Source organism: Scomber japonicus, chromosome 21 (genome assembly GCF_027409825.1).
Source record: "Scomber japonicus isolate fScoJap1 chromosome 21, fScoJap1.pri, whole genome shotgun sequence".
NCBI lineage: Eukaryota > Metazoa > Chordata > Actinopteri > Scombriformes > Scombridae > Scomber > Scomber japonicus.
Genome location: NC_070598.1, coordinates 8226435 through 8244555, shown reverse-complemented (window position 1 = coordinate 8244555; position 18121 = coordinate 8226435). Strand labels below are relative to the sequence as shown.

General features: G+C 38.9%; 1 protein-coding gene across 1 annotated transcript in view; it reads right to left on the bottom strand.

Moving 5' to 3' along the window:
- Positions 1-18121, bottom strand: part of LOC128382037 (dipeptidyl aminopeptidase-like protein 6) — a 131106-nt gene that overhangs the window by 55943 nt on the left and 57042 nt on the right. Inside the window, exon 2 of the mRNA XM_053342013.1 lies at positions 472-586. Within this exon, the coding sequence (XP_053197988.1) occupies positions 472-586 (115 nt within the window). The remainder of the gene's footprint in view (positions 1-471; positions 587-18121) is intronic.

Sequence of the window (18121 nt, the reverse complement as noted above, 5' to 3'; positions counted from 1 at the left end):
GATTAAACTTTCATGTAAATCTCCAAACAGAAAACCTCAAGGTCATTCTGAAATAAAACTCAGGTGCCTTAAAATAACTAAGGCAAATGTGTATGCTGAGTGTGTAAAAGGGAAAAGAAGGACTAAGTGAAGGAGACAGATGGGGACTGCATTTATGAAGAAAGCAATGTTGCACAAGCTGACTTCAATGAGGTTTACTGACCTTCACTGAAATGGTCGTTAGAACGAGTGTGTCCATGTGGAAGTAAACTGTGACATTACAGCGGGTGACACTGCAAATATCGTACGAAAGTGTGGACCACACACATGACAGAGACCGAGACACACACACAGATTATTCTTTGCATTGTTCATGGTGAGATTGATTGTGAAATCTAATGGGCATGTCTGTGCATAATAATAGCTGTGTAAACAGAGCAATGTGTGGTGTACGGTGTCGCGGCTCCTCCCCCCCTTTCCTGTGCTGTGTACCTGGTGTCAACAGGATGACGGAGGTGACGATCAGCGAGCAGATGACCAGAATGACAAGAAGGGCGATCGCTATTCCCTTCCAGTTCCTCTGCGGAGGGTTACTGCCCACCAGCTCCTACGGAGAGAGACAGAGAGGAGAAGAAAGACATGGTCAGAAACAGTAAAAAGACTATCGTGGAAGTGAATCAGAGAACAATTTACGAAGAAGAGATGAGGGCAAAATGAAAGAATTGAAAAGAACAATATGTGGGACGTAGCAAATTAGAAAAAGCGAGACAAGATATATCTAACAAGAACAAAGTAAAGAAAAGGAAAAGAATCTGAGGAAGTATAATGGCAAACTCTAGAAAAGAAAAGATGGGGGGGGGGGGGGTGTCAGTCAAGGACGAACGTGAGTCAGAGTCGCACCCTCTCGGCTCTCAAGGAGACACGGCAGCAACAGCAGCAACAGCAGCAGCAGCAGCGGGAGGAGGAGGAGGAGGAGGAGGAGGAGGAGGAGGAGGGGGAGAATTCTTAATGAGCCGAGCATCAGTGGCCATCACCCGCAAACGAATGTGACAGATAAAAATGGAGCCCACGACACGTTGCTGAATTGCATGCTTGACAATAGTGTAGAGAGAGGCTTCGGGTTGGGAGAACAAGTCTGAGTTATGAGAAACCTTGAGGCGATTTTTTTTTTTTTGACAAACCAAGAAACAAATGAACTTATTTCAGTTTAATATTGTTATAAGTGAAAACTGAATTTTAAAGAATGAATATGGCACTAGGCAAAGTATCACCGCAGGATATGAAATTGAACAATACAGGGGGAAAGCAGCTTCTGGTTTCTTGTTCATTCCCGAATCAAATAATGTGCAGGTAAAATGCATTTATCACATGGTGAGTTGCAGCAGGTGGCTGCATTCAGAAAACAAATTAATGAGCACAACATTTTCACAATATATTATAATAGCAAGCACTGCTGAGATGCTAAAAACTGGGATGGCCACATATCTACAATGCTATTAGATCTTGTTAAAAGTCTAGAGCTTTGAAGAAATTGGATAGAAACAGTTTAGCCAATAAAGCACCCAGATGAATTTTTAAAAAAAGCTCCATAGTTCAATATGACTTTCAAGACAAAGCAGCAGAAAGTTTCCCACCTCAGGCCTGGTTGGTCTGGCTACCACACAGATACCTTGGCGCCAAAACCCTGACCAAGAGGGACTTTTCCGAAAGGGTCCAAAGCCCTAACTGTTAGTGGAGGATTATACATTCTTAATTAGTTTATGGAGGATAAAACGAGCGAAGCAGAGCATGTGCTTCAGGGACCTGTGGCCGGGGCGTTAATGAATACACACTGCGGCTTTAATGAAGCCGAATGGATGAGCTATGAAGCAAACCTTTGAGTGACCTCGTTCCCACCTTAATTGAAAGGAGCCTGAGACATCATTAGCCTGCAGATAAGTCCAATCGGGGCTATTTATTCGACTACCCATTACCTACATTCATTAAAACAGGAACCTGTTAGTTAGCTGTATGGCCACATTGTAGAGCTGTGACAGCTAGGAAGGACACCTCAGGCAGAGACAAGATTGAGAAAGAACTTAGGTAGCTTTCACATATTTTGCTGTGGATGTAGAGATCAGATTGTGAGCTAAGGTATGCGGAGGATTTACTGTCAATAGGTGGGATTTACTGAGCTTATGATACAGGTTGAGTAGGGTAAACATACTTTAGGAGTTTGAAAGTTAGAAGAGCAAACAGTTAGAAGTATTCTTCTCTCAATGATATACTCAATGTTCCATCAATCAGTGACCACAGCAGCCTTCTGGGTATCAAAATATAAGGTTTACCGTACAGTGTCTCTAAATACTACAATACCCATGAGTGACATGGGTCTAACACAGTTGCTCGTCTTTTATATTTAACCGCCAGAGTTTTATGATTGTGCAAACCTTGGAATTGCTTTGACCGTCTGTAACCTGTTACATCTATAAAAAATAATGAGGACTTTTTACACCAAACTTTCAACTGCTACTCTACAGCATAAACTTAAGAAATCTTTTTAAATAATGCCAACTAAAAGAAAACTAAGACCATCTGCGTGTTAAGGGCAGACTTGAACTCAATCACAAACCTTAAACATTACAATAACCTCTTGGAAAGTAAAAAATGAACCAAAGGCAGAGTGAGAATAAAAATGTGTTCATCTCTGGTTCATAAAACTCAACAATGAATCAACTTTCTTACAGGTCCATAATGAAACTGAAATAGCTAAGCCTTTAATGTAACACAGGGCAGATTATTGCAAAATGAATCAATCTATAAGCCTAAACAACAAACCTGCTCGCTCATGAGTCCAGTTGTTTCTGTTGAGCTGTGATCATTTCACAGACCTACAATGACTTATGTTATGAGCTGACAGTCTACAATGTGATTTATTTTCTCCAATTCTTTGCTGAGCCATCACTTCCGAACCATCTTTATTATCTTTTTTTCTGGTCTGCAAAGATGAAAATCCGACTGGAGATTTTATGAGAGTGGCATGGAGCCCACTGCTGATTGTTGTGGTCAGTACACTATGTGACTGCAGGGAGGTGTGAATGGGTTTTACAGTATGGCAAATGGTGACAGAATTGTTGAAAAACTGCTCTATAGAGAGCAAATACTTGTCTTACATGCAATAATGGGATATAAAGTGAGAGAGTGAGTGTGCTCAATCTGTATAATACACAATAAAAGAGAGCACAGAAATCCTAGACAATGCTGAGTAATGACTTTGTTATATGTGCTACATAAGCACTGTAGATATCTGATTCCATCATGTCTTAAATGTAATCTGTGTGTACAGTATGTGTGTGTACATTCAGCTATACTGCAGGACAACCTGAACTAAAGAAGATACTGTTGCTAGATGGGCTATAGCGTGTCTCACACTCTGTGTTAAGCTCCAGAGTGAAACTAAAGTGATTTGGTAAAGGTAACAGGCTCTTCTAAAAGGTCCAAGCAATTTTGTTCCATTATCTGTTATACAAGAATCAACTCAGCTCCTCATTGAATCTTAAAACACAGCGTATCTCAGACCAACAACTCATTTCCAGCAAAATTTTTCTTTAGATTCACTCAACCTTCCTGACTGAAGTGGACGAAACTTTATCATTATGAGCAACCTTTCTGCTTAGGTGGACAGACATGAGAGACAGGATCACCTTTCCTCTTAACTGTACTTCTTTCTAGTTGAAGAAAGTATAAAAGTTGAGTGGGCTGTCCAATCACAGTAAATGCTCGACTCTACTGCCGTAGAACAAGCCAGCACATGCACACGCACACGCACACACACACACACGCACACACACACACACACACACACACAGAGGACAAAAGCTGTAAGTCTGCAGCAGCAGAAATTGCTTCTCTTATTTTCTCTCCACATTCTGCCACAGAAACATCCACCATGCTGAAAGATCTATTGCACTGTTACAATGACTAAAGAGTCAATGTCAAAGAGCATTTCCTATATAGATCAGCATCTCTGTGGGGACATATTGACATTGGAAGATATCCAAAAAAAATAAAATGACTATAAGAGTGCAAAGTGTAGATCTCCACCAGGTGTGTCTTTTTAGTCTCAGTTTCTTTAAGATGCATAAAATAGTATTACAGTATTGTAAGCTTTAAACATTATTTATTTATAACATTTTGTTATAACACACTACACAAAATAAAATCCCTTATCTACCTCCCCTCCCCTCCCAAACAAAAAAAAATGTCCCTGCAGACTCATAAATGTGCACAAAAAATATTAGGTTGATGGGTCCAATAGTATGCAAGATTACACACACAGCCACATGGACACACACGACCAAACACATGATCTCCGCCACACATGATTCCCCCCCCCCCAGGCTTACACCTGCCGTAGATAAAAATCCTCTGAAGCCCCCTCTGAGAGAGAGAGAAAAAGAATGAGCAGCAGGATCCATATCTTGCTGGGAGTTAAGCATACTAACAATTTGACAACAAACGATTCTGTCGAAAAAGGGCAAGGACAGAAACCTCACCAATAACTAGTGACATCCTACTCCTTGGCTCTGGGGGGGATAATGGTAGTCATATACTCAGCCTGGATAAGGATGCAGACACAGACTAAAAAACCTTGCATAACCTTCCTGATCATGCCTCTGTGATCTGTAATTATGATAATGATTGGACTAATTAGCAAGACCTTATGTGCTGAAGTAATGACGGGATGATTACAAGCGACTATAGAAGAAGAGAGATGAGGTATACGAGGAGGCAGGCATCAGTGTTTGCAGGAACAGTAAATAAATAACATGTTGAGAGGCTGGCAGGAAAGTTACCCGACAGGAAAGCTTGAAGCGTGACCAAAACATGACAGACAGAGAGAGAAAAGATATATATATATGTATGGGATACTGTAGATGGATTCAGGTCCAAACTGGAATAAAAACAAGATCCTGGTGTTTTCTAGCCTTCAGTAGCTGTCTTGTAAATCTGCAGAGCATGCACAGGAATCATCAGTGTTGATTCCTACCTGAGAGTATAAAACTCAACACTATTCCAATGTGTCACAAAGTAAGTAAACAACTACCAAAGTTATCTTTTTTTCCACGGTAACACAAAACTACAACAGATTTTTTTAATGAACAACAAGCCTTCGTTCCAAAGTAATTTCAACAAAAACACTTCAATACCCAAAAAAGATTTTTCTTTCAAAGTCCACATTTGGAGTTAGGACCACTCCAGGTTAGAAACACAGGAGAGATTCCAAGGTAGCCTTCCAGCTTCTCAGGCATCTTTCAAAAATGCAACACTTTCTGTATCAGGCTGATTCAGACACACTTGCCTTAGTCATCATCAGACTAGATTACTCAAATGCACCTTTTCACCGGTTTTCCTGAGTTGTGTATATAGCGTCAGATGATTCAAAAAGCACACACCTACAGGACATATTCATTCTAGTTTTTAAACATCTCCACTTCAGTGCCTGTTCAATACAAAATTGATTTTAATATCCTTCTCCTGGTTTATGAAACTCTGGCCTCTGATTACCTGACATGCCTCTAGCTTATCAACCCAACAGAATTCTTGGGTCTCAACAGATGTTTACTTCTCATTTCCAGAGCTAATTTTATATCTGGTGATGGAGCATTCAGCTGCTTAAGCACAGCCAGCCTGCTGATTTGAAGTTAGCACCAACACTGTCTTCTCAATACATTTCTGCTTAGTATACTGTAGCTATTTTTATATTATGTCTCTATCTAACATTTTGTTTGCCTAATCACCCTGTAAAGCACTTTGCTGTTTACCAGTAATTGATCTATATCTATCAGCATGATGGCAAACATAATTTTCTCTCAAACACAAAATAGTTAGAATAAATGTAGACATTTGGACAAATCACTAGTCATGAGAAAGGCTGTTTAGCATGAGTAACTGCTCACATTCGTGCTAGCTCTATTGGATACTAAAGTGGAGGTGAAGGCTTGGCCAATCTCCCTTTGGTGCTTTAATAGCCCAAACTAAAATGTCTTGTACATGAGTAAGCTACATGCATTCCCCCAGAGGACAAAATGATAATGTCCAGCATTAGCAGTGTATAGGTCATTAATTCTGACTCTCAATGGACATGCAAAAAGCTATAGCAGGGTATCTGTTATTTAAGGGCCTGTACGTCGGTGCACGGGTGTGCATATTTCCTGTACTTTCATACATAATTCTATCTATTTAATTATACAATATGCAAAATGAATAATGTTGCCAAAAATAACGCATTGTTATTCAGCATATATCTTTATTCATTGATAGCACAGTGCCATCGGAAATATATGGGGAAGGAGCTGAAGAGGCTTAATAGAGCAGAAAAGGAATACTAACAGACTGAAACAAGCAAATGTTATTATGTGTATTTTTTCCTACTAAAATCAAACTGATCAAAGTAACAGAATGTAACAAATCAATCAGTATTGAGAAACTGATAATATGCTTTTTAATTCAAGCACTTATCCAGAGACACCCAAGGAAGCAGCCAGATGTTCAGTGGCTTGTTCACTGAAACTTTGACAGACAAAAGTTGGAGACTAAATGGATCAAACCTGTAACTTCAGACTCACTAACAACAGATGCAAATAATTACAGTGATGTCTCTCAGGATGACAAGGTTTTATTATTATATTTGATGCAGTGGATAGCAACAGAAGCTGATAACAGCAACTGCTAGGACACACTCATCATTAAGCATTCATATGACACCTTAAGTTAAGACTATTAAAGAGTATTATGTGCAGATTATTGTACAGTACATTGAATAAGAATTAAGTTCCATAAAATTAATTATAACTAACAAATATGAATACCTGATGAAAAATGCATTTCAAAAGTTTCTGGGCATATGTCAACAACCTGAGTCAGTTTGATGGGGAACTTGAAGGCAACATTTTCTCATTGAATCACCTCATGTTTTGGAACTTTGACTAGAGACATTCAGCCTTAACAGTGTACAATATAAATGACAGAAAATCACAAAAAGCATGATATGTCCCCTTTAAGAATCAAGCTAAACGGAGACTAAAATAAGACAATAATAAAAAAAAAATTAAAAATGTAAATTATAAAACAATTATGCACCTCTCTCTTTCTCTCTCTGTATGATAAGTTTTGTTTGTGTAGAAAATATGAAAATTATGAACAGTGCTAATGTTATTGGTTTTGTTAATGATGCTTGATAAATATTCATATCAATTTATTGTTATCAGTTTTAGCTTTAATTACTGTTATAAGAAGACAGAGCAAAGGTGTCATTTCAGCTCTTTTTCACACAGTATCGAAATGTGATTTTAATCCCTAAATAGAGGGATTTGGAGTCACTGCTTCTTTCATCCTCCTTAAACGGACTTCATTGTTACAAAAATATGACTGGATTAATCTCAAATCAAAATCCTCTCCTATTGTTTAAGTGTTTCTTAGTAGGCCTATAGACAGATTTTCCTTTAAACCTTTCGTGATCAGCATTTTCGAACAAATAAAACATTCCAAAATTGAATGACTATTCCAGCTCTGCACTTCACAGGTCAAAGAACATCAATGTAATTATTGCATCCAACCCCATTTGGACACTGTTATTGCTGTCATACAATGAGGTGCAAAGATAGGGCTGTACATAAACAAGCAGTCTTGTTTGTTACTCACAGCGGGAGAACTAATTTCCAACTGGCCATTTTGTGTGTGTGTGTGTATGTTTGTGTGCGTGCGTGCGTTGTTCTTGAGGTTCTTCTGCCTGGTTTGTTTGATTTGCGAGTGAATCTCTTCCAGTCCATTAGAGAGATACTGGGGAGGGCGCCACCGCCAGCTGACCTCTCTCTGCAGAATTTGCACTAAATCACATCTTTGTAAAATGCCATATAGAATACACATGGCCAGAGGATGAATCAGTGTGTGTGTGTGTGTGTGTGTGTGTGTGTGTGTGTGGAGGGGGGGCACAGCACTGCTGAGACAGTGGAAATAAACTTGTGGGAATGGTCCTTGGGATACAGAGCACACTTTGACATGATTTGCATGTGATGAAAGTAACCGACAAAAACCCAGAGCTCATTATTAATCCCATACTTAATAATATGTACTTTATATATTTCCAATGCAGCAATAGACAAAATGCCAATTTATATGCAAGTGCACATTCTGCAGAGGCAATTAATCCTATCTATTCTGTATTATTTTCCTGTTTCGTCACTATGGAAACAAGCCTCCCCATAGCTATAGCTCTTCTGCTACTTGAACATGCATTATGACGTGGATAAACCTGTGATGAGGCATACACACATAAGAGAAAATCATTTCCTACCTGGCTCTCATGTGTAATGCATGAGGGAAAATATATGTCTTTGCTTTTTTCTTGCCAGTCTCAACACATACGTTTTCTTTAGGAAACGGGAACAATACAGAATACAGCAAGAGTTTCTTCCCATTTCATCACTTTTGCTGTGGCAGTGTGTGCCTACATATCTGTCAAGGGAGATGAAATGTATCCACAAATGTTGCCGCGGCTCCGCAGAATCAGAGATTTACCTTCATCTCTTAACTTCAGCAGTGATACAACAGATAAATGGAACATTACTTCTAGTAGAGGGAGGCAGAGATCTGTTTAGAGTATTGGGCTGATAGAAAATGAGTTGTGTGGTGGTCATCCTTTGGTCTGTTGTATGTTACTGCTACTTTAATGACATATGTCTATTCAAAAGCAGCCCTGGGAATTGTTCCAGCATTTAATTTGCCAATTTGCCAAGTATCTCAAGCTTTTCTCTTGTGTGCAAAATGTGTGATGCATTGATGCTGTGAAGCAAAATGAACTAAGCTGGATCTGTTTAGACTTTGGGGTAACAAACTCTGAAATATGCTGTGTAGCATTGCCTTTTTAGTGGGAATTCACTTTAGAGAGCAAATCTTAAGTGTTCATTTGCTCTGAATGTGTGTAGAAATCAATGGGAGGTGATTTTCTGTGCAAGTCGCCACTCTGAAGCGTTAATTTAACACTTTCAGAAATGTGCCTCAGTTAGATTAGATCATTATTCTAGACATCACGTACACATTAATCCCCACTGACACTGAATATACATACATTTTAATGTTCTGTGTGTAATTAGTGACTCATTTCAGTGCCACTTCAATGAAATTGTGGAAATAGTGTGCTGTCACTACATCATCAGGCAAGTAGATTCTCAACTAACTGAAAGAACTGAATGTCAAAAATAACTTATCATTCAGTCAATGTGTGTGGAAACAGGGTCTTGCCTGTGAGATTTACAGAATAGAAAATAACGGCCCCTTTCACATTTGTTGTTTGAGTCAAGTGTTAATTTGATCCACTGTTGAATGAAAATATAAATTATAGCCTCTTTAAGTTTACACAGGTAAAACTACTTGGTTATGGTAAAGGGAAAGATTGTGGCCAAGACTTAGGGAGAAAGCATCCCAAGCTCCTTTCTCCCCAAGAAGTTTTGTGGCAATATAAAAATGTTACTTCTGATTTTTGCTTCGGGACAGTCATTGTTTGCATGATTACAAGAAGTCGCTTTTCAGGAAATCTCAATATTTAAGACCTAAGTAACCAGCTAAGTTACATTGTTATGCTGTGTGCTGCTTTCTGTTATGGAAATAGTACCCACTCGAGTTACTTGAGTTTTATGAGATGCTATTTTGCTGTTCAGACTTACTTGATGTTGTCAAAAAACCCATAACAAGTGTTGTATACTGTAGAATCTTTACAGCGAGCAAGCTAACTAGAAAGTCATCTGAGCCGCTGTGGCGAGAGAGTTGGGTAGAATACAGAAAGCCAGAGAAAAGGAAAGCAGAGAGAAAAGTCAGGGTGGAAGATTTCACTGCAGAGCAGCATGTCCCCTCGGCCCACACCCAGGGCGATTGGTATTCACTGTGGCCAGGCGGCAGTGCAAGTGTGTGCTGCATCTCCCAGGAACATTAAGAATTGAAAAGTATCTTTCCTATTGTTCTTATCTATCAGCCTTCATTCCATAACGCACACTTGTCGTGCCACTCCAGCAAAATAAATTGCCGTCATGGAAACAATATGCACCGGCAGACGCACTCGCTTCCTGGAAATGAAATGCCCCACAACCCACTGCTTCCAGGCGCAGGGGTCTAATAAAAAGAGGCTGCTGCTCCTGTTGATGTTTGCCCAGGCTAATATATTCTGGACTGCTGTTTTTTTATCGCTTTCACTGACAAAAAATAGACTTTCAGCCTCTTATAATTGGCATAATATTTGGCTGAAGTGCTCTCACAATGAAAAATGTGTGATAGTTAAGAGCAGTCTTTTCGTTTTTTTTGGGGGGGGGGGGAATAGAATCATTTAGTTTCTCCTCTCTCCAATGGAAAGAAACAATCTACTGCTTGAGGCATCTACTTCACTTGCAAATACAGCCACAGTTGTGGTGTGAGACAGAAGAAGCAGGACATTGACAGCTGCTTTCATGTATTATGAACACAACAGCACCCCAGTCTCTGCCCGATGGATGTTCAAATACACTCAGTGAGTTCTCCATAAAGACCCAGTAGGCTCCAAAAAAAAAAAAATCATTCTGAATAATAAATCAAAATATTTGTACCGCCAGAGTGTATATGAGGTATTTCCAGCCATTCATCCACTTTGTTTGTGTGGCCCCTCGCTGGGTCTCCATGGCAACCCTGTCAAAGGCGCAAAAATAATTCACCCCTTACCCTCGTCTGGCCACCTGTTGTTGCTGCCGCAACCCAATTGTTCATGCTATTCAGCTGAAAATGGGAGAGCGTGCTTTGCATGTAAGAGTGGCCACTGAATGATTTAACAGGATTGTAAGTATTATATTTATTTAATAATTGGTGGTTAAGGCTTTTGTGCTCAACAATCAATGCACCATATAGCTGCATATTACATGAGCACTTTTCAAGTTCGGTTCTTCAATGCTGGTTGAAGCACGTGTATAGTACATGTGTGACAAAAATGAACTCTATTCTCTTTTTTTCCATTAAAGGTTATTTTGGACTATTACCTATTACAGCCTTCTGCACTCAATACAGCATTCATGCACATATGTATAGAGTGCTTTTAGTATGTGCAGAATGTATAAATTGTGAATTAATTTACCCCTGTGTATTTCAGTCGCTGAAACTATACATTCCTGCAAGAATGTCACCAAGGAAAAAACCTGGATGTTTGCTCTGCAGTAGCTTCACCAATTGCCTAGCAACCATATTGTGCTTGGTCTGGTGAACAATTAGTGTTGGTCAAATAATGGCAATACAGGGTCAATTCAATTATTTTCTAACAGAAACATTGTGCAATCCTAAACAAACTCAGCTGCTCATAGAGAAACTGTGTGTTATGTTTAGTATCCATATAGGCTTATTGTGGATCCAAGAATTAATAGGCTGTCAGATCATAGACATCTCAATTGACATCCAAAAACATATACTAAGATAGTTTTGTTGTGATGTGCACATATCTCCATTACCTAACATAAGCTACAGGCAGATGTCTCAGTGAAAACATTCAGCAGAACTTCTTTCTATCGAACAAGTAGTCACTATGAAAACAGTTAAAAGGGAGATCTGTGGATTATCCAGAGTGACAGGTATATTGATTTCAGAGAGAAATTTTGGTGATTTAAAAAAAAAGAAGTTGTATTTTTATGCTGTAAGCACCAAAAATGAGAAATGATATAAAATAAAGTATTAGGATGGAGGCAGAAATCTCAGAGACAAATGAACTATATTGGCTAGATACAACTTGAGGTGAATTGAAAATTATTTCTTGGGTTCCCCTTTTGGCCTAGGAGTTCAAATGCATGTCACTCCCTATTCCTCTCCCCCATCAACTGCCTATGCTTAAAGCTCTAGGGTGTTCTTTTTTGGTAAAATACACCATATCTGTAGGTCTTTACATGTGATGTTTTCAGGCATGTGCCATTTGATTTAGGTATGGTCTGTGTAGTGAATGTCCCGTTTGTATTATCCAAACCTGTCAGAATAACAACAAGGTGGAAGTAGTGGACTGTGGTGGATGCAGTAACAAAAGCCGAATCTCTCTGCTGCCTTGGAGGCCTGTGGAGGTTCTATGGATCTGGTTCCCTCCTCAGGATATATGCTGTTTGAAGGTAGACAGCTCATCGAATTTTCAGGGCATGAACTTCACCAGCTGAGGGGGAGGAGAGCAGGACTACCAATACACTGACTGCTGCCACAAGGGGACAAGTTGTAAAGAGGAACTTTAAATCTAAAAAAGTGGGGTTTTTTTTCTTCTTCATTCAAAATTCCTCTAAAGCTGTTTTTCCTGATAAGCCTACTTTGAATTTGTTTTTGGAACATTACAGAAATAATAAAATAACTGTTTTAAGATCTCCCTATTGTGAGTATAAAACACTCACCCCCCTGTGGGCTTGAAAGGTCACTATTTTCTAGTTTCTTTATAGAGAACAGAGGCTGCAGTCAGTTACACCAATAATTATAAGTTTTCACTGAGGGAAAAAAACAAACAAAAACTTCACAAACCATCTGCAATCTCAGTAGGTTCAGTTGTATTTTTTCCCTGTCAAGCTCACAGGAAGGGCAGATGGCACTCTATCACTCATTTGACACTTCATGTTAACAAGATGTAGCATGACTGCGTAGGCGTTTACAACAAAAGTGTACCACCATATGACGATCAAGCGATTGACTTGTGGTTTATTTATAGAGGAAGTACCTGTTGACCTGGGAGTCCATCAGTAAACAACAGTAGGGATTTAAACCAACAAAAGCCAAATACAGGTTCTTTGGTTAGCTGATGAGTTTTGGATCATAGGGAAGTCTGGTGGAGAAACAAGTTGCCTATGTGTTTTGATATGTTTTAGGCATGGTAGTGATGTGGTTTTAGGAATTGCTATGTCGGTTGGTGCATCACACTGGTCCAGACTGAAATGTCACAAATATTATATATTATATGTATATTCATATAAGGTCTTTCACCTTATATGTATATTTATGATGCCCAGGCATAATCTGAATGACGTTAGTGATCCCACATCACCACATATGATATTTTGATGAATATATTTTCATTTCTCTCCAAATGTAGTCATTCCAGTGCTCTTCTAAAATGTTGACCCAATAAAAGCACTAGATGAATAGTAAAGATGTCCAATACTTTGGTTTATAACCAAATAAAACTATACTACTATAATTCAAACTAATGCTATTCCCAGCATTCTTTGTATTTAGTGCTAATTTACAAATGTTAGCGATCTAACACAAGCTAATATGGTGAACATGATAAAATGCAAAACAACACCATATCATTCAGATACCTGTTTTGTTTTTGGATGCATTATCATAACTAACAATTTGCTGTGCTGAAAAATCAGGATACAGGCAGCAAAATCAAAATAACCTCCTGATCATCAAGAACTACAGCCAAGACAGCGAAGGGCAAGGCACTGAACCCCCTGATAGCTCCTGCTGACTTCAGTACAGCCTCAATATGTGGAACTACATAATGTTCTGGGCATCTCCCATATGTCAAGTGTTCAAATGGTGTGAATCACAGCTGGGCTGAAGAGCAGAAGTGATACTGTCAATGTCAGTCTTCCTCTGTGGTTTAATAAAGATTAAAGACATGCATTCAACCGAATATACTGAGTAAGAAACCACTGGCTTCAACATTCATTTTTATTAGATTTGAGTTATATAAGAATTTATGCAACAGGCCAACTGTACTTAAGAAATACATTCAAATACATGTTATTTTAGATTTGTATGTGTGATATTAATCAGCCTTTCCCCTTTTTCTTTCACAAAACTAGATATGCCTGTCCTGTGCTGAAAGACTTTGAATACACAAGGCTGTTTTACACTCTGTATAAAAGAAGACAAGGTTGGAATGTTGTAATCTTTGTATCCGGTAGCAGGGAGGAAAAATCTCTTGGCTTCAAGTTACAGTACAGTACAGTGAAAAATGTGCTTTTCATACTACGAAAAACAGAAATGAAATGTGTTTTTAAGGAAATGGACCATATTCAGAACCAATATAGTTTCTCTGCATGTCAACTATTCATGATTCAAATTCATATTTTGCTATCAATTAGCTAAACAACAGGGCCATGTTACCAGACACGCTACTGCTGCAGGCTACTTTACGCCATGCAAAAGATGAAGGGTGGCGTGCATTGAGAAACAGTGCATTCATTAAAAAGAAAATTATGGAAATAAAGGGAGGCATAAAATGTGCCGGAAAGTTTCCTCACAGAGTATAAGGCTTTGTATTCTCAAGTATATCTCTATAATGTGTTTACAGAAGCACACTATGTTTAAATAGTGGTAGATGTCTCATGGTATACAGACAAATCAGATGTTGTGTCCTTTAGTCTAAAATGATAATTACAAGCAGTCATATTAATCATGGTTTCAACCACATGGTTTCAATAGCTTTCAACCATTCCCATCAATGCAGCTTAACACTCTCCCATAGAGTCTCTCTTCGCAACGTCTTTCTGGATACAAAGCTTGACATTTCAATTCAAGGCTGGCACTTCAGTTGCAGAGCAGACAATTACTGCCAAAGAGAACGCACTGAAATAAGGACGATTCTCAAACAACATTTAATGAAACAATCTGTGATCCTGAACGAATCCTCAGGTGCACAAAAACAGTCGCTGTGATCGAGGAGACTGAGAAGGGAGTCAGCTCTAACGGATGTGCTTAGTGGGCCACAGCTAATGAGCACTGATGGTGAGGCTCGGGGATTGCAAGAGAGGCTGTAGTGTTGACCTGTTGCAGATGGATGAGTATGAGCCACACGAGGTAACACATTCACATCTAAACATGCAAAGGTAACATTCAGCTTCACATGAAAATTGCACTCTGCCTCACAGTCGATGAAAAGCTGCTTTCATTATTTGCAATAAGTCAATATGTCTTGCAAGACTGAAGTCACACAATAAAGTATAGATGGAGCTCAAATTAAAATGCTTTAAAGTTCTGATGCAGTAACCTTTTAATATTTACTGTAATATTACAGAGAAGGCAAATGGATTTCTCAATAAAGAAAAAAACATGCTTCCCTGCCGCCTTGTTCCCTCCTCCCTCTACCTTGCTGCTGCCTCCACCTGAAAATAGCCCAAAGAAAGTGCTCTCTTCTCTGACAAGCAGCGAGCAGTTTGCACACCTGTCAAGCTACAGTGGAGAGAAAGGTCGATGGTGTGTCTCCTGCCAGAGTGTCAGGGAGAAAAGAAATGTGTGCATTAGCCTTCGTGGGTGCATCAAATCTGAACTCGGAGACAGAAGTGGTAGTCAGTCTCTTTATAATGAAGATAATGTGTCCATCAATAAGGTAAATAAGGGTAAGCTCACACTGCCAGGGGCTCCAAGGATGCCTTAAGATGAGACTGTTCTCTCAGAAAAACAAAAGGAGTGGACATTTGTTTAAATGGTTCAATAATGGTTCAAAAACAGTTCAGTGTTTTGGGAAATCCTTTCAGGGAGAGGAGACGGACACCACTTACTGAATTTGAGCTTGTAGGCGTTTAGTCTAGGCCAGCCAGTGGAGTTGAATGCTATAACAAACTCTTGACAAAGAGATTATCCATCTGCCTAGTGCTTGTGTATAGAGCATCTTTGGCTACAGTACTGGTTCCCTGGCAACTTCACTGTGACAACAAGAGGAAAATCACTGCATCATGCTGTTCACTGAGAAATAATTGTCCCTTAATCCACAACTAGTCATTTTTACATTTCTGCCTGTATAAAGAGTTACAGAATCAAGACATACAAAAAAATATATAAAATTAGATAATTAGTGAGTTTCAGAGGTGTTGGAGGCCTGTTGTCTTACTTTTGAGAGAACATGGTAAGTGGTTTCCAACCTGTAATTAAACTCCATGTGGAGCTCCTGACTTCAGCTCTGTACTTAATGTACTTGAGAGGAGTATGGATATTATCATGCAAAGAAGCATATATCCAAAAATGGCAAAACACGTAGCCACACTTAACTATAGGCGTATATAAACTATTTATTAATATAGGTGTGAGGATACTTATAAGAGTGCCATGTGTGCTACAGTATAACATGACATATAGAGACCTACTCAATGCTACACTTGCAAATCTACTACTAGACATAGATATCAACAGAACATAATCTCTTACATGTATTTTTTTCCCCTCCAACATAGGTTACTGGCATTTGTAGAATGAATGTGGGAATAATTTAAAGACAGAAAAGCTTCTGAAGCAAAGAGCCATTTCTTATTCGCTTGCACATTCAGAAGAGGCAAATACTATACTGAAGTCTCAATAATGAATTTTCAGAAATGTGAGAGTTGCTTTTCATTGAGTTTGGGGGAGGAATTCTCCTTCTTCACTCCTACTTGACCACAATAGAAGGAGTGGTAGAGGTTAGAGGAAAATTGCATGGTAGGTAGTGAATTGGAGATGTTGGGTGGTTGGAGGTGAAGGAGAAAAGGAGTCTGAGACTGAGTTTTGTGCATGGACTTCAATTACGTTGAAGCCAGTAGGGACTGTAATGCTCTGATGCATATGCTGATGTCAATATGCACAGAAAAAAAATGGCTAACAAGGTTTTTGTTCATGCGGAATGCCTCTTGCACTGGAGTCAATAGTGTATGTCAATTACTAGAGGGTAAAGCTATCGATGTTACTTCGTCAATTTTCCATCTAATTATGCTGAGACTCCAATGCTTTGTTCACACTTAGAGCAGAGAAGTCTGTACTGTAATTAAACAGAGTTATGCTGTTGGCATTAAAGAAAAACTACTTAATTTTGTTAATTATATTTTCTGTTGGCTTCTACAAAACATGTTAACTTTTTGGTTATTTCAATTATTGATAAAATAGTTTTGGGAGCACCTTGGTAGCTGAATGGTTACTTCACATGCCATGTAACCAGCTTCACTGTCGACTGTCCAATAAAGCCAAAAAAATAAATTAAAATGTAGGCAATTATCACCCATGTCAGATTCCAGACAAATGTGTGGATTTTTAAATTACTTCTCATTTAAGCAAAGGTTACTGTGAAAACTGGCAAGACGTGACTATCAGATGTAGATCATAGCTGGGGTTAAATGTTCAAACCATTAGAGTTGTATTTTTGAAACAATTTCATTAAGTAGGCTCTGTCACAAAGCAAAGTCAGGAGTGGTAAAACGTGTTGCCTGCTGTCAACCATGATGAAGTTTGTTAGCAGGCAGTTATAAAGTAATGAAGCTTTTAACATCATTAAGTAGTGGTTCTACTGCACCATCAGACAATAATACACACTGTTATTAGTGACATCTCAGAATAGGAGCTTTTACATCCATTATGCTTTTCTTTACAAGACAAACAGACTAGCTAACTACTTATTGGAAAGTTGTCACCCTGTTGTCAGACTCGGTGCCTGAGAGGAACAAGGTTTCTCTAAGCACGAAAGACACAGCTGATCTCATAAAGATGGATTACACCTCTGCAAGATAGTTGTCGACTGGATTTTGAAACTGCAGGAAATGACAAGTCATACACTGAAGAGTATACAAGGGTGGGTGTTGATACTGAAATGTGCCTTAAACTAAAATAGGCATTATATTATGTTTAATGTATTCTTTTTCTCTTTGGTTTTATTGCATTCTATTTTTTGCTATTATTTTCATTTTCTATCTTTGTAATTGTCTTTATATCATGGTAAATGAGGGTCTACCTCAATGATACTACTACTAGATATTTAGAATAAGAGCATACAGAGAAATCCTGCACTGATTTAGGAACCAAGTAGGGACTTCAGTTGCCAGTTTAATGATTTTGTAGCCGTCTGACATATCCTTGGAGCAAGAGCAGCAATTCCTCTGATTTAGTCCAGTGCAAATTTAGTTTGGCCATGACCTTGAATGAAAAGGCTTGCACTAAACTCTAATAGCTTGTTCAACCAGCCAGCCCACAAACCATTCTCTCAAAATCAATGTTGCCCCAGCAATAAAGGGTGTGTGTGTGGGGGGGGGAAGTACATTACATCCAGCAGTTCAGAATCACACACATTATGATGTGCTCAGGCAGCCAAGGAGATGTATCTTCCCTACACATTTTCAGGTCTGCATAGATGATATACCTTGTTTCACCATCACATTGCTGTTCG